Raw genomic sequence first — 26,321 nt, 5'->3', positions numbered from 1 at the left:
TCTCCCTCTTCCCCTTTTCCTCCTCCTTCCTTCTCTGTTGTCTTTCCCTCCTTCCCTATCTTTCTTCTTACCTATCCCCTTCCTCCTTTTCTTTCTTTCCCCTCTCTCCGTTCTTCCCCTCCTTCCCTATCTCATTTTCCCTTCCCTTTTCTCTCTTCCTCCTGTCCTTTATTTGCCCTACCTCCTCTCCCTTATTTCTCCTCCTTCCTTCCCTCCCTACCTTGTCCTCCTTAACCGGATATAAACATTAATAACGATGACCTCGACCCTAAAATAATGATGATGTATGAAGGAATATTTTACCTCCTCCTCCTCCTCTTCCTCCTCCTCCTTTACCTCCTTCTCTGTTTCTTCCTTACCTCCTCCTCTGTCTCTTCTCTTTTGCCTCCTCCTCCTCTTCTCCCCCTTTACCTCCTCTTCCTCCTCCTCCTTCTTCTGTAGAGTTCAATGACACTATGAAAGGAACACACACACACACACACACACACACACACTAAAAAAGATAAACTAAGAATGATCAAGCAGTTCAACAAGAGAGATAAAAACCGAGAGCAGGGTACGAGTGAGAGAACAAAACAGGGAAAGCGAACAACAACAACCACCTCCTCCTTCGACGGTCTCTGTGATGTTCTAGAAAACGTCACTGGGGGAATCTTCTCGTAGGTGTATCATAAACTTTGGAATGTATCACCAGCGCCAACCTCCTTCACCACCACCATCACCATAATCATCACCATTATTTGTATTCGGGTATGAAAACCAGAGAGAGAGAGAGAGAGAGAGAGAGAGAGAGAGAGAGAGAGTGCTGTGGGAATCTTCCGCGCCACCGCCAAATGAGAAGGAAAACAATGAGAGAGAGAGAGAGAGAGAGAGAGAGAGAGAGAGAGAGAGAGAGAGAGAGAGAGAGCATCTTCAGCGCCATCGCCAAATGAGAAGAAAAGCAATGAGAGAAAGAGAACAAGAGTATTTAGAAGATTATATATATAGAGCAACTTAAGACTAGGGTAAACATATCTTATAACACACAACAAACAAACAAGCAAGGAAAAATTAGTCAACACCAAGCACGTGGGGTTTTGATCGTGTTGCGGTAGGATCTAACCCCTTTAAACTAACCCCCAACCCCACTCCCCCATGTGCATCATCTTATCACACACACACACCGCGTATTCTGGTTTGTTTTGGTTGTGGCGTGTGAAATTGCGTCCAATGTCCTCGCTTGCTTCCCCCCCATCCTCCATCTCCCCGCCCCCCCAACCCTCTTCCTTCCCTTCCTACCCTTGAAGCATGCGGTGATATAACAGGAGGAGGAGGGGGAGGGGGAGGAGGAAGGGCGTCATAAGTGCGTCACAAAACTACAGTGAAACTTCGAGGTCATTGGATACGTTTCGAAGCTCACGTCGGTCAAATGAGAGAGAGAGAGAGAGAGAGAGAGAGAGAGAGAGAGAGAGAGAGAGAGAGAGAGAGAGAGGTAATAACACTAGACACAGGTATGCAGTAATAAGCCCAGGTGTGGAACAGGTGTGAAGCAGACAGGGAGGGAGAAAGGAGACAGGTAAACTATATAGGAAGAGGTCATCACACGAAACTATAAGAGGAAGAGAACAGGAAGAGGGAGAAAACAGCGGTATGGTGGGTAAGAAGCGTATGGGGGAGGTAAAGAGGACACGGATGTTAATAAATAAAGGTATACAACAACAATAACAGTGCAAACGAGAGTAAGAAAAGAAGGTAGGAAGTGGACAGGAAGAGGCAAATAAATGGTGTGACAGTGAGGCCACCCCAAACCAATCTTTTTAGGGGCAGTAAATAGAGCTTTTTTTTTTCATTATTTTTTTCATTTTTTTAAGCCCTTGATCTGAATACTTTGCTGCAAAAAAAAGAGCAAGCAGGTATAGAGGTCACGCATACTAACAAGGGTAAATAATAAACAATAGCAATGCAAACAAGAGTAGGCAAGGGTGATAGGATGGCGAACACATAATAAGAGGTGTAGAGGCAGGTATAGAGGGCACGCATACTAACAAAGGTAAACAATAAACAATAACGATCCAAACGAGAGTAGGAAAAGATAGTGGGGCAACGTCGGCGTATGCTTGTCATCCGGTTCTCAGTGACCAACCCCCACTTTTGTTCTTTTCCAGGAATTGACTCACCGTCTAGCCACCTGCTAAGCCCGCGAGCCCGCCTGACGTCACTGAGGAGGCAGCCAATCCCAGCTTGAAACGTGAGGGCCACCCGCCACCCCGGCCAGCCCTCCGCCCCGCCCCCCACCGTCCCGCGGCGAACATATATCCGCGCGGGGCCATTCCTCCCATCAGTAGACAGTCAGCCCTCAAGTAGTTTGTACGTGGCGTCGTGTGCTGCCCGCCTTGAACTAAACTAACGGACTTACAAACGGTGCGACCAGAACTGTGACTTGAACCTCCAGACGTGACCTGAGTGTTGCTGACGAAGTACATCAGAACTCCTTCGTCGGTTTCCCTCGCCACCACCAAGCTGTCGCCCAACCCGAGCTCCGCTATGTGCTTCAACAATATGAACGGACCTCCGCATGTGGAAGTAGCAGGGGTTGCGACTCTCTGCTTTGACGAGGAGGGGACGTGGTTCCAAGGCTCCATCACGTCCGAAGATGATACGCAATACGCCATCTACGGCACCAAGTCCAAATGGGCCACGCAGAACACAGGTGAGGCGCGGGGCAGGGGGGTGTACTAAGTTTACAGAAAGTTCCTTGCTATGGTTGAATCGAGGCGTATGTGTGGGGTGAAATGCATATGTGTGACGTGGACTGCGTAGGTGTGTGGTGGATTGCGTAGGCGAGGGATTTGTGTCATATTACGAGAGAGAATCTTTATAATCGATGCCTCAGGAAGTAATCTTAAGCTTACGATACACATCCTCTATATGGAATCAAAATGTACTAGTATTTCCTTGCTTAGAGAGAGAGAGAGAGAGAGAGAGGGGGGGGGGGGGAAACCACCGCGCCTGGCTAAAAATACTGCGTAATGCTAAAAGAGTACCTAAAAAATTAAAGGTTTTGCAAACTCTATCTTGTAATGGCTTTAATCCCCTTGTCAGAGAAGAACTTCGTAACTGAAATACATATTAAAACATACTGGAAGTAAGAGGCGCGTACTTTTCACCCATGCGTATGGCGTAGCTTTGCGTAGCGGTGAGTCCCAGAGAGCTAAGTGGCGTGGAAGGGAACGAAAACTTGCGGGAAGCGGAATCTTCTCGGGGAGTCGGAAAATTCCCAAGTCAGGTGAAATTTCCTTCCTGATGCAAATGTTTGAGGCAGGTGGTGAGGGTTGTGTGGGTGTGTAGGCAGAGTGCTTTCAGGCGGAGGGGGGGGGAAGGGGGGGGGCTATGGAACGTGAGGCTGGGCACGAGTTTGGCGTGATAAGGGCGCGGCGTGGGGCAGTGTTCCCAGCCCCGTGTCAGAGGGTGTTGCCCTTCGTAGGCCTCCCTTCCCGTCTAGAACCTTCCGTCACTGCCACTCGCCCATGAACCACTTTCTCGGGACACGCCTCTTGCTAGTCACTAGTGGGTTCATGTAAAAACGCTTAGCGTTTATTTAGCTTTTTTTTTGTGGGGACTTTAGTCATTGACCTCTTGACATGTGTTTTCTTCATCATTTTCTGACTCCTGCCTTCTCTGTCCGCAGATGACTGTGGGTGTGACGCCGCCGGCGGCAGCCAGGGCATCCCCGTCACCTTCGACATCCGCGTGGTGGACTGCGAGGTGGGCGAGGAGTACAGCCTGCGGCAGGTGCACGGCCGCAACGGAGAGATCTGCACCTTCTCCTGCGCCGCCGTCAGCTTCACCACCGAGAAGGTGTTCCGGGGCCAGCGCGCCGACATGGTGGCGCAGCGCTGTCTGGGACGCAAGATGAGCGGCCGCTACAACCACGTGTACCGCGGCCCCATCCGCCTGCAGTGCGTGCCCACGCGGCGCGACGCCCCCTGGGTGATGTGAATCGCCCCCCCACCCCCAGCCCCGACTCAGCCGTAAGCCACGAGCTGCACCCACTGCGGCACTACTGGGCGTGGTGCCGCTGCGCCCCGCCAAGATTCCGGCCAGGCGCGCGGCGCCAGCGGATCAGCCTCCCTCCCTGCCCGCTACTGCCGGGCTGACGGGAGGTCGATCAGGTCGACAGCAGGAGGCCAGCAGCCCCGGTGACCACCAGTAGGGACAGCACGCCGATGGCAGGTGTCCTCGCCATGTTGACGCAGGACTCTCCGTCCCGGCAGCTTGGCCAAGGCGGCACGCAGCGTGCAGGCCACACACGCCAGCCATCGCCCTACACATACCACCACCCACACCCACACACAAAAGTCAGCGTGTTGCGTGACCAGATTACTGCACTTGAAGCAATGCTGTGGCGCTTCGGCCCACAGTGATCGTGTTCCTTTTAACCGTTGACAGCACATCTATTCCTGACGCGGTCCGGCGAGGCCTTGGGAAGCGTGATGACTCGACTAAAATCCTCTTGTACGGACAAAATCTATTAACCTACCTACCTTTTAATTGACTTCTTAGCTGACATCACAATAAAATGAAGGAATGGATTGCTTTGTTTTAGAACCCTCATGTTCTATGGATAGTTTGGATCTCTCTTTCCTCTCTGTCGTCCCTTTGTGGCACACCTGCCTCGGCAAGGTGTGTGCACACCACGGCAAAGATAATTGAAACTTATACTCTATAAATATACACCAAATTACCCTGAACAACACACCAGACATCTACACTACAAATATACACCAAATTACCCTGAACTACACACCAGACATCTACACACGGAGACTGGTAACACTCACCACGAGGCGGGTCGTGACAAGCTCGTAAGGGTGTACCTGGACGAGAGCCTCCAAGCAGGGCTGCCAGGGTGGTGCACAGGTGCCTGGAGGGGAGACACCCGCACAGCGACATGGGGAGCAGAGGGTGGCGGTGAAAGCAGTGAGTAATAGACGGCCTGAATAATAAGAGAAGTTATCTATAAAAAAAAAAGTCGATCGACTTTAACTTTAGCCTTTAGGCACGGCTCCCCTGAGCCGCCCTATGCCACATCACCCCTGCGCACTCCTCAGAGGAGCTGGCTACACCCCCGCCCCTCCTCTCACTGTCTCTTATTTACGTTATATAATTATAATAGCTTTTGCTTGGCTGTGCAGGACGGAAGTGAGACCTACGCGAGTCTTCCGTGGTGGCGGAAGGGTGAATGGTGCAGCACCTTCGCATGAGCCACGTTACCAAGTGAAATGGAATGTTTACAGAGCTAACATATGAGAGGAAGAGATGGGTGTTGGGACTATGGGGAAGAGCAGAGGGGAGGAAAGGACCCGCGGAATCAACGCCTAAACCAGTAGTTCCCAAACTTTTTTTTCAGGCGACCCCAATCATGCATCTCTAGACATGACCGCGACCCCACTAGTTTAGTTGTATATGTGTTATTATAATATAATAACACCATGTTTGATATTTTGAGGTCTTGGCGACCCCAGGAAAAACGCTTGGCGACCCCACTTGGGATCGCGACCCCAGGGTTGGGAAAGGGGGGCCTAAACGGACTATTTGAAGTGGTTTGACTATAGATGTGTAAACAATGGGGGGTTCCCCGGGCCAATCCATAGGGCTCAAGATTGAGTCGATCGACTTTAGAGTATTGTTGTTCAAACTGGGGTCCGCAGCATAGATCAATGGGGTACGTGAAAATACGATGAACACACACACACACACACACACACACAGCAGAAACTTCCCATGTTCTATGCAAGAAAAGAGAGAGGGAGGGACGGGTACCTAGGAATGACGCCCTAAATATAATATAATATAATTGAGTTTAATCAGCCATGGGGATACGTAACAGTAGAAGGTAATAAAGGGTACAATAGGCGAAAAAGTTTGGACAGCACTGAATTCTAACACATTACATAACACACATGGTGCCACTCTTGGCCACCCAGAGATCATTTAAATCTGACTGGTGCAGGTGATGCTAATTAGTCTGGTTCTGCTTTAATACGTGTAATAATTGCAAACGAGTGAACTGAGAGTAAGAAAATTCTGGATTTGGGGGATCCACCTCGAGGGAGATCTCACCAGACAAGGACGTCAGCATTTTTCTTTGTTACTGGATTATTTACTGGCTGGCATCAATCATCCCATGAAAGGGAGCATACATACACCAGGGGCTGCATTGCCTCAACCACCCTTGGACACCATTCCTGGGGGGCCTTTGAGCAAGTCTCCATGTGGGCCCTCTCTAGTAGCTCACAGGGGGAGCCATTGACTTGCTTGAGTCGAGAGTTTTTTGGGTGTCCCTTGGCCTCCTCCATACAGTTTTACTCTTACAGATACGATCCAGTAAGTAGGATCAGCTGAATAGTAAGCCACATGCCCCTACAGCAGTTCAGTGTTCACAGGGCATGCATGTAACAGCCGTAAATTCAGTCTCAGAGTAATTGCAGATTTGCAGAGGTGGGCAATGCGGTATTTAGTGCGGTAGTACCGCATCACAAAAAAGTACCGCACTACCGCAAACATTATGAAAATACCGCACTACCGCGGACCGCACTAAGAAATCCTGCGGTACTTTGAAAACTATCGAAGACATTTGCAGCGCGGCATGCTCCCAGAAAAGTTTTTTTTTTACAGTAAATCGGACTCATCAGTCAATCGGTATCAGTCATCAGAATCAGTGATTCAATCATTCTGACTTTTCAGTTATCGTTCGAAATTAAACACTAAATAAGAGACTAAACTACTACACTGCGAGTCTTCTTTAACCCGCGCGGTGCCGCCCATTTCAACCCCGGACCCGTCCGTGGTGCCGGCCGATTTTTCATTGTACTATTTTAAGCATGTTTCCTTTGGATAGCCAGGATAGGCACTGAAGTATTTTTATTTTTATTTTGACTACCGCTGCCGCAGTACCGCACACCGCGTACCGCACTGGGAAAGAAAAAAATGGGACCGCATTACCGCAACCGCATTACTCCGGAAAAAGTATCGCACTACCGCAACCGCACTACTGATTTTTCAGTACCGCGCCCACCTCTGCAGATTTGAGTAATTTCCACGATACTTCATGATTCTGTGATGCCACTTGCCTAAGGGATCAACTTGCCTCATCAAGTCACTTTTCAGTGTCCATGTCTCAGAAACACATGCAGCACAAGCAATCTGAGTCTTTGTCCTACACAGGTATTGACAACACCATGTACTTGTACTGAGGGATACTATGACACCATGAATCAAGCCAATCCACTGTAAGACTTCCTCATGAGACCCACTATGATACCAATGTTACGTTTGTGAAGTTTTCCATGCTCTCAATGTCATCACAACACAGACGAACAGACTGTACCGTTTCACCTGGTAACCCTTCATACACCTTGTCTCAGTCAAAATAACTGGTCTTAGCCCAGGAGACCTGGAGTCCCAAAGACCTCCTCGTGCAGTGCCTCAAGAGCCATCATCAGAACCTCCAGTGATTCCATGAGGACACTGCATCATTGTTAAAAACAAGATCAGTGCTGCTGGTATTGCCAACAGATTCTCCACAGTGACTATGGTCCACAACTCTGCCTAATGCTCAGTCCTTACAAGTGTTGTAAAGTGAAGGAGCAAGGACACAGCCCTGCCTACTCCTGCATTCACAGGACAGCTGGTCATGTCCCTCCCCCCACACACATACACTTCACAGTACTCTCAGGCCAGGAGTCCAGGCCAGCCAAAAGACCAACAGTCCTGGCACAAATCCCACAGTTACAAGAGATCCCAAAATGCCTTGTGATGAACTGAATTAAATAGCTTCTAGGGACTGACAAAGGTTGCAAACATCCCATTAAAACTTACAGTAACACTTCAAACATGCAATGCACTAAAATACGATCAGCTGTTGACTTACCAGGTGAGAACCCTGAGTGCTCATGTTTCTGCAGCTTCAGCAGTAGGCTGAAAATAAGCATGAACAATAGATGGGCAAGCACCTTTCCTGGCACACTTGGCAGAGTAATACTGTGGTAGTTGTTGCAGTTCTGACAGTCCCCTTTCCCTTTTGAGATTGTGGTGGCCAGCCCCTTTGCCAGCCAGGAGGAATGGTGCTTAATTGCCATATGGCAGTCAAATTGCATGTCAGCCATGGGTCATGGCTTCACCTCCAGCTTTGAGCAGCTACTTACTGATATTACAAGCACCAGTTGCCTTTCCACCCTTCAACCTTGCCACAACTTCTCTGACCTCATCAAGAGGATGGAGTTTCGCCAATGGGTGGGTGGATCAGCAAACACTACTTGTGGCGCAGCAGCTGAAAGCTTCCATTTCACATGATGACACAAAACCAGTCACACACCATTCATGTCTGACTATATTTGTTCCATGGTAAGCACAGGACCAGTTGTGCCAGAGCTCAAGGTGCCTTGGTTCCGAGAAAAAAATCTGAGATGGAATTTTAATTACCAACCTTGGAGCGCACGTGAGAATTCTGCACCACCACATGGCTGCAGACAATGAAATCCTTGGTCCACTTAGAGTCTTAGACAATACATCAGTAAATGAGAGCCCAGGATAAATCTATGAATTTTACTAAATATGAAATACAATACACACACACACACACCATCAGTCACAGATGAGCCCGAGCAGACCTACACCCACAGGAGCCAGAACAGGCTTACACACACCTGTCAAGCCACTCCTGCCAGCCAACACCAGGCCTCAGGGGATGACCAGGCGCTCCAGGGAGTAAGGAGCCGACGTGTGGGTGTGTTTGGACAGCGGCTCGCCCTTCACTATCCTTCTGGCCAGCAACTCAATGTCTGCCATGCCCTCCAGGAACTTGATCTGGGTACAGAAACATGTGTATTTTGAAGCCTGTGAGGCTTCCAGTATATGCAACAAAACATGAAACTATAATAGACCTAGAACACTGAATTTCAAACCATTGTTAGTTTTGAATGGGGGAAGATGAACCTCAATGTAAAGCTTCATTTCTCCCCTTAATTACACACAATCTTAACCCTTTCCATCCGTGATGCAGATGTCGGCGTCACACTATGGAAAGGGTCAAGAGGAAATGGAAGAGATTGATCCTCTTCTAAACCTCTCAGTCCTCCTCTAAATTCCTCTTCCATTTCCTCTTAAGAGGTTTAGAAGAGGATTAAGAGGTTTAGAAGAGGATTAAGAGATTTAGAAGAGGACTAACGGTGACGCTGTCGGACCCCGACGTTGGCGTCGCCGGAGTGAAGGGGTTAACATCTATCATTCTCTCTTTTAACCCTTGACTGTGGATTTCGTACAAGAAGACCTCACCCAGCTACAGGAATGGAACAAAAAGTGGCTGCTACAATTCAATGAAAAAAAATGTAAAGTCATGCACCTTGGGAGGGGATGACCAGCATACCAATACCACATGGGAAACACTCCACTATCCACCACAGAGGCAGAGAAAGACCTGGGACTGTATGTTACCAGGCTACCAGTGAAAGCCAAATCCATGCCAATTGCAGCAGATGGGTCAACAGTCAACTGTCTCCCTTCTCTGCATTATGGACTTGCAGGTTGTCCACAAAGAATAATGACAAAAAATTCCCCATTTGGCCACAACTCACCATGCCGGAGACTTGAGTGAAGCAGGAGAGCAGCAGGCGGTGAATGTCCACCTCGGAGCTCATGACCAGCTGGTGGTAGTTGGTGTCCAGCAGCAGACTCAGCCACAGTGATGCCTGCCTCAGGGACGGGCCTTCCTTCTCCTCAGGGCTCAGGTTCACCTCAAGAGAACACCCAAACCCATAAGTATGCTTGCCTATTTGTGCCCATCAGTGCTCACACCAGGAATGAAACAACTCTGGGCTACTGAACCAAGGTGGAGACAACTCTGGGCTACTGAACCAAGGTGGAGACAACTCTGGGCTATTGAACCAAGGTGGAAACAACTCTGGGCTATTGAACCAAGGTGGAAACAACTCTGGGCTATTGAACCAAGGTGGAAACAACTCTGGGCTATTGAACCAAGGTGGAAACAACTCTGGGCTATTGAACCAAGGTGGAAACAACTCTGGGCTATTGAACCAAGGTGGAAACAACTCTGGGCTATTGAACCAAGGTGGAAACAACTCTGGGCTATTGAACCAAGGTGGAAACAACTCCGGGCTATTGAACCAAGGTGGAAACAACTCTGGGCTATTGAACCAAGGGGAAATAAATGAACTGTTACCAAAATAAAATGTTCATCAATCTTTCCTTTGACAATATGCAATACCTACCCTGGTCAAACTCTCCAAAGGTGTGTTTCTAGTGGCATGAGTACTAATTGGAATAAAGTATAGATTGGCAAGAATATCCTAGACTTATTCAAACATTCATTATTCAACACCCACACACCATGTATCACTGTTCCCTTCATTATCAAAAGAACCCTCTAGGGGATACAATAAACCCTTCAAGCTGTTCCTTATTTCTTCTCTGTGTGAGGATCAGTTATTAGGGTTTTTAAGATATAATCATCAAGGGTGGGAGACTCATAGCCTGCCCAGCCCCATAAAGGAAAATAAGGACATTAAATGAGGAGAAGAAGAAGAAGAAGAAGAATGCCTGCTTACCTCTCCTGCTGCTATGAGGAAGTGGAGGTACTTGATGAGGCTCAGGACGTGGTCAAAGCACATCTTGGGGAGAGCCGCCAGCAGCTGGACATCTGTGAAGGGCCGCCTCAGCACACCGTTGATGAAGTAGGCTTTGGCTCCTTGAAACGGACACACCACCTCTGCAAGAATTATTGAAGGCATGACTAAAACAATGATAAAAGGGACATGACCTCTGCAAGAATTATTGAAGACATGACTAAAAAGATGATGAAAATGATGAAATAAATGGACACACAACCAACCTCTGCAGGAATTATTGAAGACATGACTAAAAAGATGATGAAAATGATGAAATAAATGGACACACAACCTCTGCAAGAATTATTGAAGACATGACTAAAAAGATGATGAAAATGATGAAATAAATGGACACACGACCTCTGCAAGAATTATTGAAGACATGACTAAAAAGATGATGAAAATGATGAAATAAATGGACACACGACCTCTGCAAGAATTACTGAAGGCATGACTAAAATAGTAAGAATAAATAGGAGAATAAGAATAAAAAGTACAAGAGTAAGAAAAAGAATAAGTAGAAGAATAAGAATAAAAAAAGTAGGAGTAAAAATAATAATAAGAAGAGGAGCAAGAATAACAATAACAAGAAACACTCACTCTCTCCCTCTTCCTCCTGTGGGTCATATTCCATGGGCATGTGCGGGGTCACACACAAGCCCTCGAAGGCCATGCTGGGCTGGTCCAGGTAGAAGGTGAGGACGTCCACCAGCGAGGACTCAGGGACATCAACAAACACATTCATGGCTTCCCGTAGGAGGTTCAATTTCTTCAGTTCTATGAGGCGGGCAATCACCTCCGTGGCCATCCTGAGGAGAGGACGGAAGGAGTAATGTTAAACTCTACAACATATTATCAGCATCGTCTTCTGTTTAACCCTTTGACTGCTGATTTCCTACAAGAAGACATCACCAAGCAACAGGAGTGGAGCAAAAAGTGGCTGCTACAATTCAATGAAGAAAAATGTATAGTTATGCTCCTTGGGAAGGGAAATCCAGCATACCAATACCACATGGGAAACACTCCACTATCCACCACAGAGGCAGAGAAAGTCCTGGGAGTATATGTTACCAGGCTACCAGTGAAGGCGAAATCCATGTCAATTGCAGAAGACAGGTTAACACATTCGAGAAACAATACTTATTCATGTCAATCTTACAACTAACCCAATCTCTTTTTGTAACATTTCCCTGGTGTCTGTTGGCCAGAAGAACACCAACACTGAAAAAGGACCAGAATGAGCCTTCAACATCAACCCACTCACATGCTCTCCGTAAGGGCTCCTCTGTCGACATCCTGCATCACCTTGTTCAGCTCTACACTCTTCTTGCTGTAGATGGTCTCCTTGGCTTCCTTGGGTACAGCCTCCTGCAGGTTCTCCTTAGCCCAGTTGCGGCACATCTCAGACGGGAAGCCTTTAGTCTCTGTAACAACAAACAATCCATGGGTCATTCATATCTAGTTGTATTCTTTGTGGGGGTTGGCAAAGGTGTGGCATTGAGGTGAAGGGGCCATACCTCCACAGAACATCTTGCAACAGTTGGGTATCAAACTTGGGATTCAAACTTTTGTCTATGAAGTGTAATGAAAACAAAATCCAGGTATTGTGTTGCACTTAATGACATTTGCTGCTGTGAGAACAAAAGCTATAACCATTCCCCTATACAAGGCAGCCCCGATGATCACCTTTAAGCAAACGATCAGCAGTATTCTTCAGCAGGGTCTTGAATATCTTACATCTGTCTACTGCCTTACCTGCCACCCTGCTGCCAAAGACCGTGGCCAGGTTGGACTCCTTGACAGTGAAGGGGATGAGGGCCAGCGAGCCACCCTCCACCACCACCAGGCCGCTCGGAGTGACCCAGGCATGCGGCGGCCGGTAGTACATCTTGAGGGGCTGTGTGCTGGTCACCAGGCCGAACTTGATGTCACGCAGGACTATTACCCCGCCTGTGAAAAGATTTAGGAATTATAACTCGTTTCACATTCCAGACATGCTCTTCTTTCTAGTTCACATCAAAGTCTACCAATTTTAGCCAGAAAAAAAAATGTCAAGAGACTAATCATGACTTTCGTGTGGGCTATCTATAAAGTATTCTAAGTCACTGCAAATATTAAGGTTTGACACCCAAATTATGACTGCAAACCCTAAAACCAGCTGGAAGTTCAGCAGCCCTTAATTTTCACAATTGATTCTTAACCCTGCAGTACTTCCACAGCAAAACACAAATGAGTATCATGTCAATACAGTGATTTATTATTACAGTAAACAACTCAAATGCAATAAACAAAGAAAAAACAAAAAAGCCTGCTATGTGCTGCTCCTGCATAAGCAAACCGCTGGAGTGGCCAGAGAGAGAGGATGCAGCGGAGCAGTGACAGTCTTACCCTCGTCCTCATTGTCCTGGCCCACCACCGCCACGTGGCTCGGTGACAGCTCCAGGATCTTGGTGGGTTTGGCGGCCACGGCTTGCTGCTCCGTGGTGTGGAGGCGGCCCGGCAGCTTCTCGAGGTAGTCGTGCTGGAACTCAAAGATGTGGATTGCTCCTGTGGACCCTGGGACGGAGAAACAAATGGCTTAGAGAATGATATGTGCGTATCTGGATTGTGTCGAGGACCTTTCAGGATAGAGTTCAAGGAAATATATAAATTTTTACAAGCTTAAACTCAATTATCCCAAGAAACTAATACTACTGTCAAACCATTTCAAACAGTCCATTGGGGCAGTCTTCCACGGATCCTTTCCTCCACTCTGCTCTGCCACACAGTTCCAACACCTATCCGGTCCTCTCATATGTTGCCTATAGGTAACATATGAGAGGGAAAAATAGGCGTTGGGACTGTGTGGCAGAGCAGAGGGGAGGAGAGGACCCATGGAAGACAACGCCCCAACGGCTGTTTGAAATGGTTTGACTCTACCACACCAGGGATAGAAAAGGAAGGTGAGCATCACAAACTCACATAGCGTCACAAGCTTGGCTGACGACATGGCACAGATCCCTGTGAGGTGAGCATTGCTGAGGGTGAGGCTGTGGCTGTCCTGCGGCTGGCTCACAGACTCCCCCAGCGGCAGCGTGTACAGCGTCGGGGAGCTGCCCTGGGAGACAGTAGTAAAGGTCAAACCAAAACCTTAAGGTATTCTCTCATCATCCTGATATAATTAAGGGTAATAAAATTAAATCCAAACAGCAAGCAACCCTCCTGAATTAGACTATAAATAATAAATGAAAAGAAAGATAATTCAACTCCCTATTTCTAGGTATCACCAATAAGAATATGAAAAAAATGAAAAGAATAATAAACAGAATATGTTATTAACATTATGTCAGTCCAATTTTTAAGTATCTTGGTAACAGGAAGACTGGCACAGATAAACAACAAGAACATTACTGCCCTCTTTACTCTGTGAAGGCAAGGGATACCGATTCCCCTTCCCCTCTAGCCTCACCTCCTTCTGTGCCAGCATCACCATCAGGCTGGCCTCCTTCACAATCTCCACGTAGGTGATGGTCTCCTCAGCCCCCAAGAAGCCAGGCCGTGGCTTCTTGCGAGAGGCCAACAAAGTAGTTGACAGCTTCTCCACATGGCCGGTGGCAAAGACAACGAGCACAGAGTCTCCGCTGGTCAGCAAGGTGTGGATGGGTGTCTCAAACTGTGGGTGCAGAGTGTGTTCTCAGTCCTTCATCACATCACAGTAAGGGTGCACTCAGTACGTAAGACATCATATCACTATTTGTACAACTTGATCTTGTATAAAATGAGACCTGACACAGCCAACAGAGAAGCTCATTGTAACTATCAAAATAAACTATGACAGGGGCAGCTTCCTTTAGCAACAGCTAATCAATAAAAGCAATGAAGCAAACCTTGAAGACCTAACTACAGCTGCTGCCGGACAACTACACTTCATCCTTGTATAATATGAATTCATATTTTTTAATTCTCCTAGTTTGTAAATCCCACTGGGAAGACATCAAATAATATTCAAGACAATCACACTTTACAAACCAGTAATGTTCCTGAAAAAATGTTTACTAAGCAAAATTTTCATTGGACCAGTTGTCTTTACTTGTTTGGGTCACTGAGTTGGCTCGGTGGTGGTCCCATCGGGGATGAGAACCAGGAAAGGGACTGAGGGAGAACGGGGTCTAAAATTATGCAGCAATTTCCAATGGGAATGGTTAGCAGATCACTGATATGGATGACAACATGTATCAGATAATGTCCACCAGTGTGATGGGTCTTTATTAGGAAATCATCCCAAAATAACCTTGACCACTTAGCAACAGCTGCAGGAAGGGGATGGGTTTGGGGAATTAGTTGGTTGCCACTGACTATGGGAACCTCACCTAACTGAAGGTCATTTGAACAAACCACATCTGCTCTACATGACCCAAGTAGAGTACAAAGAGACATACACACATAGCCCAGTCAACAAGGAAGTTTGAGAAAATAAAACAGTTACTCACACTGGACCGCTTGCTGCTGTCCAGGTCATGGTGCTCCAGACTCCACTGGGCCAGGATGGACCCGCTCACCACGGCCACCACACGGCTCCCCTCCCGCTGGTACACTGCCGCACTGGTGAAGGGGTGCCAGCTCTTGGTGGTCCAGTTCCTCACTTGCTGCCGGTCAGTGACCTGAGGAGATGAAAGAAGTCGTTTTTTTCAGAGCTGCTCGTTAACCCTTAGACGGCGGTGGAACTATACATAGACGGTCCAAAATTCAGTCAGTCAGTTTTGTGTGGCAGAAATATAACAACACTTCCAGACTGCGGTAAAATCTAAATATAGATGATAGTTAAAACAACCATTATGCGGCATAACTATGTTTATGCTACGGTCCTAAGGTTGCCAGTCACTATATATAGACAATTCATTTTGGGGGGAGCTACTCGTCAAATACTGCCACCGTCTAAGGGTTAATAACTACACAGCATCAAATTATCTCTGGATCCACTTGGTAAATAGCTACACACAGGGTGGGTGAGGTGCTGCCCACCCCCCGAGTGTATGCCCCTAGACTGATTGCTACATCCCACTCTGTCCTTCCTGCTGGTGTACTTACGTTGTAGCGCTTGATGAAGGACCTGAAGGACACCAGCAGGTGGCCGTCTTCATCCTCTGACACACCAAGGAGGTTCTTTGGGGCAAACCCTCCAAAGAGCAGCCCCGTCTGGTGCAGGGTTGCCGCCATCACCGGGCGCAGCGCTGCCACCAAACTGTGTGGGAACCTGAGGTAGAAGACAAAGAAATGTGCATAAGTCTGTAGATCCTAAAATAGAGGCAGGCAGCAGGACTTAGTTAGGTTATATTAGGAAGCCCGTGAAACTTATTGGGGAGTCTCTTTGTAGGTTATTATTAGCAGGGTATCAATGAAATGCTTAGGGAATATGTACACTACTGTCACCTACTCTGCCACCAGGGATAACGACGGCACTGTGCGAAGCATACTACATGTATTTACGGTAAACAATTAAACTTAACAAGTCTAACCAAACTAAATCTAACATAACCGAGCGATACCTAACTCAACCTGACCCCACCACTGCCAATATGTGATGTGCTAGACTGTGCTCATGAACTCTTTACATCAACATTTTTTTCTAAGTTTGATTTTCAGGAAGCTATTAGTTACTGCACTGCATTCTGAGACCAAAAAACAATAGGTGTCTACATTTTCTTTTTCCTAACCTACTCTTGAATTCTGACCATGTGCCAGTTGTGGAAGATACACCTTCCCAGCCATACTAGTCTTTCTCCAGCTTCTCCCGTTTACCGTTTATGAGGCCCAGGCCCTGCTCCAGTGCTAGTGCAGTGCTCCGTAGGGCTATCAACAATATAATAAAGGTATCTGCATTAAAAAATTATCAATGATGCGCATGTTTGTAACGTCGTAGGATTTAGTGAATTTGTGAGTTTTCAGTGCTTTCTTGAAGGTTACTGGTGTCATTTGAGGAATCTTGGCACTATCCAAGTTTTGGCTAGTGCTAAAACATCAAGATCTTTTTCTTTTAAAGGCGGGTGGGTGCATCTGTCACTGTGCTGTGGGTCGCCCCCTCCCATGCCTAACTAAGCCGGTGGTGACCCAGACAGGCTAAAAAATAAGGCAAGAGAAGACGACTACCACAAAAGAAAGAAATATCGGCTTGCCCATAAAATTAATCCTAACCAGTGTTATCCTCCATGCGGCCATCTCCCTCTGATAACCTGGAGAGGCCAAACAGGTTAGAATATCGGTAAAATAGGAGACAATACTCAATACACGGACATAATAAGCCCACATAGATATATACAGTGTGTGTGTTATAACCCGAGTACTTGAGTAATAAAATTTCCTCTACAATCAACTGTATAGCTACTTTCCAGCAAGATAATGATGTACTGAATGGAATGGTAAAATCATGGGGTCTTAACCTTCACCCAGACAAATGTGTGGCTCTAAGATTTGGCAGAGATCTCCCTCCTGCTGGCCTTTATGACCAGTACTTCATTAGTGAAATTCCTATCCCATTTACCACTCTGAGCAGAGATTTAGGGCTAATGATTGATACTAAACGGAAATTTCATGACCATATTTGTTCTGTGGCTTCCAAAGCGGGTGATGTGGCTTCCAATTTGTTGAAATCAACACTATACCGTTCTCATGATTTTATGATGACACTGTACACTACTCATGTTTGTCCTCTAATTGAATTCAGCTCAGTTGTGTAGAACACTGGCTATATTGGTGACATTAAGCTGCTAGTCAGTCCAGCAAAGGTGGACCAAAAACATGGATGGCCTGAGAACTTGTCCTATGCAGAGAGGCTTTCTGCTCTTGATCTTTTTTTCTGTTCGCAGGAGGTTATTGAGAGCTGATTTAATTGGGTGCTGGAAGATCATGCATGGTGTTGCCCCCTTTGGCTTGCTTAGACTATTCCAGCTTGCTCCAGTTGTGGGTACAAGAGGTCGTGTCTTCAAGCTTGCTCATATTCGTTGTTCCCTTGAGTGTCGGGGTCGTTTCTTCCCAGTTCGTGATGCTGGCTCCTGGAATTATCTTCCCTCTGCAGTTATTGAGCTGAGAGACTTTGGTGCTTTCAAAGCTGCTCTAAAAGATTTTCTTGGCCACAAGTGTTACGACTATTATCCCTGACCATATGAAATGAATTCCCAATGCACTTTCCGGCCTATGTCTTATTGGATTATGTTCTGTTGTTTGATGAGCTTGGCAGTGGTTGGTGAGACCTTTCGGTTCTTTGCCTGACGGTTTACTCAAGCATGGCTCATAGGGAAAGGTCATCCCTATGCGTGGGTCTGATAAATACCTGGAAATATATACAGATATAACAATAGAAATAGATATCGGCTCGTTCATAAATCAAATCTCAACCAATATTATCCTCACTGTGATCTTCTCCCTTTGATAACCTGTTGAGGAAAGGATAAACTGTTAAGAATAAGTAAAAAGGAGACGATACACAACACACCGACATTTTGAGACTACACAGATACATGTAGTGTGTTCGTTATAGCCAGGGTGCTTGAAGGTTAGTGTGTGGACTGCGTGGGTCTGATAAATACCTGGAAATTTGAGAAAAAAAACAGCAAATTCTGGCCAAGAGTGTTCCTCGCTGCCTCCCTCCCGCACACGTGTTCTCGGTCTGGGTCTCGGGTTTTGTTTACTTCTTCTTTTGACAATATTATTCTTCTTTTCTTTCTTCCTTTCTCGGTTTTTCTTTACTTCTTCTTCTTCTTTTGACACTTATTTTCTTTCCTCCTATCTCGGTTTTTGTTTTCTTTTTTTGACACTTTCGTTTCTTTTTTTTTTATTTATTGGGGATATACCCCAATGGAGGAAGGCGGTGCATGCCGCGCAACCCCCCAGACGGCTGGTAGAGAGATGCCCAATGTTTTCAAGGAGGAGGCCCAACAACGGGGCTGAGGGTGTCGGAAAGAGCCCACCTTTCCTCTCCCATAGCACCGGGCAGGTCTCGAACCCATACGCTCTAGCACCCCGCCAGGGCGCAAGGCTGAGACTACGGGAGCCCCCCAATTATTATTTTTTTTCGTTTCTTTTCTTTCTTTTCTTTTCTTCTTCTTTCTCCTTTTCTTCTGTCTTCTCTTTTCTTCTTTCTTTTTTTCTCTTTTCATTTCTTATTTTCTCTCTTCTTTTCTTCGTTTCTTTTGCCTATCCTGACTTTTGCATTCCTACTTTCCTTCCCTTTGTTTTCTTCCATTAGAGATAAACCTTCGGAGAATCATAAACTGGAAATCATATCTAAGTAAACAAGTAAACATAATACACATAAGAGACATTCATATTTTGGTGACGTTCAGCCGATTTTACGGGCATACTAACCCGTGTTTAGCAATTATTATACCTTATTGCTAGCGAAATGCGTATGATATAACAAGAACAGACACGTAAGAAGGTGCTATATGCCATTGAATCAAAGAAAATAAATGAGAAAAGATAATCATTGTGACATTCAGCACCATGGTTGTCATAGTAACGAGGGACGCCGGGTGTGTGTGTGTGTGTGTGTGTGTATTTGTGTGAGGCAGCACCGTGAGGATTATGTCAGATGGAGGCGTGCTAATATCCCATTTTCTTAGCCTTGGGACGCTACCTGTTACCGGGAGAGAGGTTAGTAGCATGTCAAGTACTTCCCGAGCGATGTAAGTGAAAGATAGCGAAATACGAAGATTAATAAGCAGTAATTTGGTATTTCGATTCATTTAGCCTTTCATTTTTGTTCCTCGTGTATTACATTTCTGGGACACGTATGGAAATCGCAGGAATGAGACTGATAATATTAATAAAATAACTTCATAGGAATATTACCACAATACAGTGAAATACTTAAGTTAATACGTTCCATGTTTATATTCTCGTTCATTCCACTTCAAATCGATTTCCCATGCATTTCCTCCCCCAGAATATGCATAAAGATCGTAAGGAAGACGTAAATAATATAAATAAAACAAAATCATAGTAATATAACCACAATACAGTAAAATACTTAAATTAATCCGTTCCATAACTAAGTATTCTGATTCATTCCACTTCCAATCGTCTTTCCCATCAATTTCTTTCCACAAAACACGCATTGAGGTTGTAGGAAAGAGGTTGATAACATAACAAAGATAAATTCAAAGCAATATAACAAGAATCTAGTGAAATAGTTCAATCAATATCTTCCATAACAAAGTATTCTGACTCACTCTACTACCAATCATGTTTTCTATGCATTTTCTTCCACAGAACACACATAGAGACCGTCCACGATGCAGAGAGAACACGCGGGAGAGGAAGGAGAGGAGGAGGAGGTGGGCGGGGCAAAGACAGATGGGAACGAGCTGGGGAACGGGAGGAGAGCAACGCCCGCCTCGCTCGACCCCTCACGGCTACCTTCAGCGGGGGAGGAGAGGCCATCAGCGGCCCTAGAGTTCCCTGGTGTCCGTTTCGCCGACCATAACATCACGACGAAGCCCCAGCAGGAAACACAGGTGGTGGTGGAGAGCCTGAGGGAGAACGAGGTGAAGGATGCGAGGCCACAGGAGCAGGTGGAGGAGATGGTGGAGGTGGACTGGTTTGGGACTCCACTCGCCGTCTCCACCCTGCCTGACTTTACCTCGATGTACCGCAAACACTACCCCAACCCCCACCACTTCCTCCACCGCCACTACCAGCTGCAGGAGCGAGGAGGGACGCAGGAGGGGACGGCACCAAGAGCGAGAGAGATACATGAACAGGTACTTTTTTTCGTTCTTGTTTTGTTTTTAAGGGTAAAGGAAGGAGCTCAAGGGCAAAAACAAAACAAAAACAACAAAAAGCCTGAATTTGATCCTTTTTCACCATAGAAGTCCATCTTTTCACCACTTATTTGTGTTTTTTTGGTAAATTTGTGTTTCTCTCTCTCTCTCTCTCTCTCTCTCTCTCTCTCTCTCTCTCTCACAGTTCGAGGGCGTTGGGTGGGTGGCACGCGACACGGCCCCGCCAGGTCAAGTGGGCGGCTACGTCAAGATGGGCGGGGAGGTGGGCCGCGCACTGCTCCACCCTCAGGCAACCCGCTGGACCACGCCCCCCTCCCGCCTGGCTGTCATCAGGAGGACCGACCCCGTGGAGTACTTCAACCTGTGTGACCCCAGTAACAAGATACCGTGAGTGGGGTTGTGAAGGTTTGGTTGGGTTGGCTTGGGTGAAGATTTGTTTTGGTTAGGGGGGAGGTTATCTTTTTTTGTGTGATATTTTTCTTGATTTTTTTGTGGGGGTTGTTTGGGTTTGGGTTATAAAATTATATTGGTGATCTCTTTTCTTGTTTTCTTCCTTTTTATTTTTTTCTTTCCACGTTCATTCATTCATTCGCCAAATTTTTTCTTGTTTTCGTAGTCCTCTTCTTTTTTGCGTTTCCTTTTTTTTCTTCCTTTTCTTTTTTTTTGTTCTTGTTCTTTTCCTTTTTTTCCTTTTGCCTCTTGTTCTTGTTTTGTTCTTCTTTCTTCTCCTTCACCTTCTTTGTCCTCCTCCTTGTCTTCTTCTTCCGGTGAGTCCTCCACCACTCAGTCTCAGTATCACACACACACACACACACACACACACACACACACACACACACACACGCCACCTACAACACTAAGATTCACACACAAACGCATCATTATTTATTTACCTCCCAACCGCGCCGAACACTATGCCAGGGATCACACCGTTTCGCCAAGTGACCAGCCCAATAGACCTCAGGCTGATAAAGGAGTTCAACGGCCTCTTCCTCCCACTGAAGATGGGCAACAGGAAGGTCAAGTTCCTGGTGGACACGGGCGCTTGCTGGACACTGATGAGTCTGTCGCTGGTGGAGGACTGCGGGCTCAAGGACTCCATGACTGAGATCCACGAGGGCGGGTTGATCATTAGCGGCGTGCTGGAGGCCGAGGTGAGGGCTGAGGGCGGCATCTTCCTAAATTTCGCGGTGGCCGTGATGCCCCGTCTGGGTATGCCTCTACTGGGTATGAACTTCCTGTTACGTTATGGGTGCCGGCTAGTGCTTGACCCTGAGTTGCCCCTTATGACGGCGCGGCCAGCGAGGCAGATCAAGATGGGTCTCATGTGCGGGGTCTACAAGAAATGCCTCCTGTCCAACCGCCTTGTGACTGCCATGCTGGACACCGGCAGCACCCATTGCTTCATCAGCCAGGCGTTGGTGCGGGAATTCAGGCTGAAGAGGAAGTTCACGATCCCGAGGCTGGTCACGATGTACGACGGGAGCATCAACGTCCTGTTCCGGCGGGTCAGCAAGGTGGAGGTCAACATTGATGGTCTCCGCTTCGCCACCGACCTCCTCGTCCACCCCAACAAGAACTTGCCCTTCATTATCGGCATGAACCTCCTCTACGCCTCCACCCTGTGCCTCGAGAAGAAGGAGATCCTGATGGGTACCGTGAATCCTCTCTGCGTCGGGGGAGAACAAAACCCTAAGCCGTCGTCAATCACTCTCACGCCCCCTCAGTTCTCCGCCCTTAGCTCCTCTGGCCGTCTCATCTCCGCCTCAGAGAGAAAACGAGTCTTTCCAACATTCAAGAAGTGGTTCAAGTTCCTCAGACGCTTCAGGTGGCCAGGACGCTGTAGCAGGAACGAGGCGACCAGTGAAGGATTGAGTGACCTGGGGACTTCAAAACGGACGGAGAGTGAGCGCGAGACGGGTACTGAGAATCAAGGAAGTGAGAATGGCCAGGGAAAGGGTGGTGATCAGTAGGTTCCAAGGCTTCCGTGACAAAATAATAGCATGTTCCTTTCTTGGTAGCGTCTTGAGAGCGCGCGTATGTCATGTTTTTATTATCTCTACCTTGAATGTTTGAAACTTAAATGACGGTACTAATGGAACAGAGTTATGACCCTATAGTAACACTAATCACCTCTATTATCCAACATATTATACGTATCATTGTCTTTAGTTCTTCGAGATGGTAAACTCTCTCTCTCCCACAAATTAAGATAACGTTTATTTTCCTAAGCGTCTGTTTTGTGATGCTAGTGATGGTTTTACCCGACATCTGCACCATAAACTATAGTAACACTAATCACCTCTATTATCCAACATATTATACGTATCATTGTCTTTAGTTCTTCGAGATGGTAAACTCTCTCTCTCCCACAAATTAAGATAACGTTTATTTTCCTTAGCGTCTGTTTTGTGATGCTAGTGATGGTTTTACCCGACATCTGCACCATAAACTGAAAAACCATCCATGAAAACCAAGTTAATCTTCTCTTGGGCCATGGAAAACAGTCGTAATGTGAGCCCGATGCGTTTAAGAATATGACCTATCTCTTTCATCAGGGTGGAGCGCCTCGTGTACCAGTGGACGCTGCGGGACCAGGCGGCCGTGGACGAGCAGGTCAGTCTGGGTCGTGCCTGCAGGTCCTCGGGCTTCACAAGGAACTCCACCCCGCACCTGCCGCCCCAAGAAACAAGGACCTTCGCCTCTGAGTATGCCTTGAGGTGAGTCGGACCGAGAGGCGAGGAGAGGAGAGACGGGACGGGAAGAGGACTGAGAGAGAACAGTAAAGATAGAAAAGATGGTAGGATAAATAACACGGTATATAGAAGGGAATTTTCTTTTTATTTACAGTAGGGGAGGCAGCTCAAGGGCAAAAATATGTGTTACCTGTAGTAGCGTGATGCCCTTCTATCCACAGGTATGGTTCCAAGGCCCCCAGAAATGACGTCGAGGGGCTCCATCCTGCCCTAGAGGAACCCCCCGTCCCCCGGCCACCAGAGTACCCAGCCTACGGGGGAACTACGACCATGGACGACACCCCTAACGCTTTCCTCAGGTGTGTGTGTGTGTGTGTGTGTGTGTGTGTGTGTGTTGTTAGTAGTGGCAGTAGTAGTAGTGGCAGTAGCAGGAGTGGCAGTAGTAGTAGTAGTAGTAGTAGTAGTAGTAGCAAAATCAATAATACAGACAGTCATTACCCACCACCACCACCACCATCACCATCATCACTACCACCACCACCACCACCACCATCACCATCATCACCACCACCGCCACCACCACCTCTCCAGCCACTCCGTCTCTCCACAGGTTCTCTCCACACCTGCTGAGGAAGGACCCACACCTGCAGAGCCCCGCCAAACCTGCCCACGCTCTCCGCCAGGCCCATAAGGACTTCACCAACTTCTAACACACACACACACACACACACACACACACACACACACACACACACACACACACACACACACACACACAGCTTGACCTGGCTTGGTTAGATGTAAGGTTGAGGTTGTCTTTGTAGGGATTCCCAAAACTTGAAGCTGGGTTTGTTGTTATCATTGTTATTAGTAGTTCTTCTTGTTCTTGTTCTCCTTTTTCTAATCCATGTTTTGTGTTTTTACTTTTATTTATTTCTTCTTCTTTTTCTTCTTCTTCTTCTTCCTCCTCCTCCTCCTCTTGTTCTTCTTCTCTTTCTTCTCCTTTCACTTCTTGTTCCTATTCTTGGTCTTGTTTTTTTACTTATATTTATTTCTTCTTTTTTCTTATTCTTCCTCCTCCTCCTCCTCCTCTTGTTCTTTTCTTTCTTCTCCTTCCACTTTTTGTTCCTATTCTTGGTCTTCTTGTTTTTGTTGTTGTTGTACTTCCTCCTACCTTATTCCTATTCTCAACATTCTCATTTTCCTTATCATTATAAAGTAAGCGCAACATCTGGTACTAAAAGGGTCAGACCACAACAGGCTGCTCGAGGCCGGCACCGCTACGTCCCTCAAGCACTGAAGAGCAGGAAGCGAAAAAGACGGTGTGGAAAGAGAAGGAAAAAGAAAGAGGAAAAAGTTTTGACACAGGCGATGAAATAAAACTGTTTCATAATGTAGGATTTTGTTATTACTGTTCCTGCTGGTGCTAGTGTTTTTGTTGTTGTTGTTGTGGTGGTGGTAGTGGTGGTGGTGGTGGTGGTATTGTTTTTGTTTTCGTTTTTTTTTTTGTTCTTTGTTTTGTTTTGTTTTTTGTTTTTGTTGTTGTTTTCGTTTTTGTTTTGTTAGTTTTTTTTTGTTATTGCTGTTTTTGTTTTTGTTTTCGTTGCTTTGTTTTCGTTTTTTTGTTTTCTTTTTGTTTTCGTTTTTTTCTTTATTTTTGTTTTCGTTCTTTGTTTTCGTTTTCGTTGTTTTGTTGTTGTATTGCTGTTTTTGTCGTTGTTGTTGTTGTGGTGGTGGTGGTAGTGGTGGTGGTGGTGGTGGTATTGTTTTTGTTTTCGTTTTTTTTTGTTCTTTGTTTTGTTTTGGTTTTTTGTTTTTGTTGTTGTTTTCGTTTTTGTTTTTAGTTTTTTTTTGTTATTGCTGTTTTTGTTTTTGTTTTCGTTGTTTTGTTTTCGTTTTTTTTGTTTTCTTTTTGTTTTCGTTCTTTTTCTTTATTTTTGTTTTCGTTCTTTGTTTTCGTTTTCGTTGTTTTGTTGTTGTATTGCTGTTTTTGTTGTTGTTGTTAGTAGTAGTGGTGGTAATGGTGATGGTAGTATATTCTAACAGTGTTGGTTATGGTGGTGTAGGTCATGGTGATGGTGGTGATGGAGTACTCATGATGCCGGTGGCGGTGGTAATGGTGATGATGAAGGTGGTGGTGAGGGAGGAGGTGTTGATGGTAATGGCGGTAGTGGTGGTAATGGTGATGATGAAGGTGGTGGTGAGGGAGGAGGTGTTGATGGTAATGGCGGTGGCGGTGGTAATGGTGATTATGAAGGTGGTGAGGGTGGATGTGTTGATGGTAATGGCGGTGGTGGTGGTAATGGTGATGATGAAGGTGGTGGTGAGGGAGGAGGTGTTGATGGTAATGGCGGTGGCGGTGGTAATGGTGATGATGAAGGTGGTGGTGAGGGAGGAGGTGTTGATGGTAATGGCGGTGGTGGTGGTAATGGTGATGATGAAGGTGGTGGTGAGGGAGGAGGTGTTGATGGTAATGGCGGTGGTGGTGTTATTGGTGATGATGAAGGTGGTGGTGAGGGAGGAGGTGTTGATGGTAATGGCGGTGGTGGTGTTATTGGTGATGATGAAGGTGGTGGTGAGGGAGGAGGTGTTGATGGTAATGGCGGTGGAGATGATGATGAGAGTAAAGAGTGTGAAAAAATAAAGAGAAATATTTTGTGCGTGCGTGCGTGCGTGAGTTTGTGGGTCTTGAGGCCGGCGGGTGAGGGGAGAGGTGCTTGATTACGGACTTTCATAACGAGGCTGCTTTTGCGCCTGTCTGTCCGTCTGTCTGTCTGTCTATATATATCTACCTATCGTCTGCTTGTCTCTTTATGTCTTTCAATCTGTCCATTAGCCTGTCTGTCTATCATAATATGGGTGAGTGTTTTCATGTCTGTGTCTATTTCTCTGTCTGTCTATCAGTTTGTCTGTCTGTCTGCTTGTTTGTATGTATCTGTCTTTCTAACGATCTGTCTGTGTCCCTATCTGTCTGTTTGTGTCTATCTCTGTCTATCTGTCTGCATGTATGTATATCTATCCCTCTAGCTATCTGTCTGTCTGTGTCTGTCTTTCCTTGTGTCTGTCTGTCTGTCTCTCTCACTCCCCCCCTCATCCCTTCGCACGAGCTACAGCGTCTACAAGGATTTCGGCATACAAGATATTCTCTAATGCGCCTTGAATGGGAGAAGATGAGGACGAGTCTGCGGCGAGGGAAAGAAATG

General features: G+C 46.5%; 3 protein-coding genes across 4 annotated transcripts in view; 2 read left to right on the top strand and 1 right to left on the bottom strand.

Annotated features, from left to right (window-relative positions):
- Positions 1–4,571, top strand: part of LOC127000209 (uncharacterized) — a 46,461-nt gene extending 41,890 nt beyond the window's left edge. Inside the window, exons 2-3 of the mRNA XM_050863626.1 lie at positions 2,145–2,689; positions 3,668–4,571. Coding sequence (XP_050719583.1) covers positions 2,524–2,689; positions 3,668–3,978 — 477 coding nt within the window. The 5' untranslated portion in view covers positions 2,145–2,523 and the 3' untranslated portion in view covers positions 3,979–4,571. The remainder of the gene's footprint in view (positions 1–2,144; positions 2,690–3,667) is intronic.
- A 4,000-nt stretch (positions 4,572–8,571) lies between these two features.
- On the bottom strand, positions 8,572–18,321 carry LOC127000208 (uncharacterized). Of its 2 annotated transcripts, none has more exons than XM_050863625.1 (12): positions 18,227–18,321; positions 15,732–15,885; positions 15,134–15,304; positions 14,113–14,316; positions 13,626–13,761; positions 13,053–13,220; positions 12,420–12,614; positions 11,929–12,088; positions 11,265–11,473; positions 10,605–10,765; positions 9,615–9,773; positions 8,572–8,847 (listed from the first exon to the last, which is right to left on the bottom strand). In XM_050863625.1, exons 2-12 carry the CDS (start codon positions 15,858–15,860, stop codon positions 8,722–8,724), a joined length of 1,818 nt encoding a protein of 605 aa, XP_050719582.1. In that variant the 5' UTR covers positions 15,861–15,885; positions 18,227–18,321; the 3' UTR covers positions 8,572–8,721. The 2 variants fall into 2 exon arrangements, with proteins under 2 accessions (XP_050719582.1, XP_050719581.1); XM_050863624.1 differs by having other exon boundaries at positions 15,732–15,897; positions 18,228–18,312.
- Positions 18,322–19,195: 874 nt separating this feature from the next.
- LOC127000207 (uncharacterized) lies at positions 19,196–24,481 on the top strand. The gene is made up of 6 exons (XM_050863623.1): positions 19,196–19,292; positions 19,911–20,401; positions 20,607–20,809; positions 22,981–23,142; positions 23,340–23,477; positions 23,729–24,481. The coding sequence occupies exons 2-6, from the start codon at positions 19,934–19,936 to the stop codon at positions 23,826–23,828; spliced, it is 1,071 nt and encodes a 356-aa protein (XP_050719580.1). The 5' UTR covers positions 19,196–19,292; positions 19,911–19,933; the 3' UTR covers positions 23,829–24,481.
- Positions 24,482–26,321: the final 1,840 nt, after the last annotated feature.

Source organism: Eriocheir sinensis, chromosome 18 (genome assembly GCF_024679095.1).
Source record: "Eriocheir sinensis breed Jianghai 21 chromosome 18, ASM2467909v1, whole genome shotgun sequence".
Lineage (NCBI taxonomy): Eukaryota > Metazoa > Arthropoda > Malacostraca > Decapoda > Varunidae > Eriocheir > Eriocheir sinensis.
Note: the sequence above shows the minus strand (reverse complement) of the source record. Positions and strands in the feature narration are given on the sequence as shown.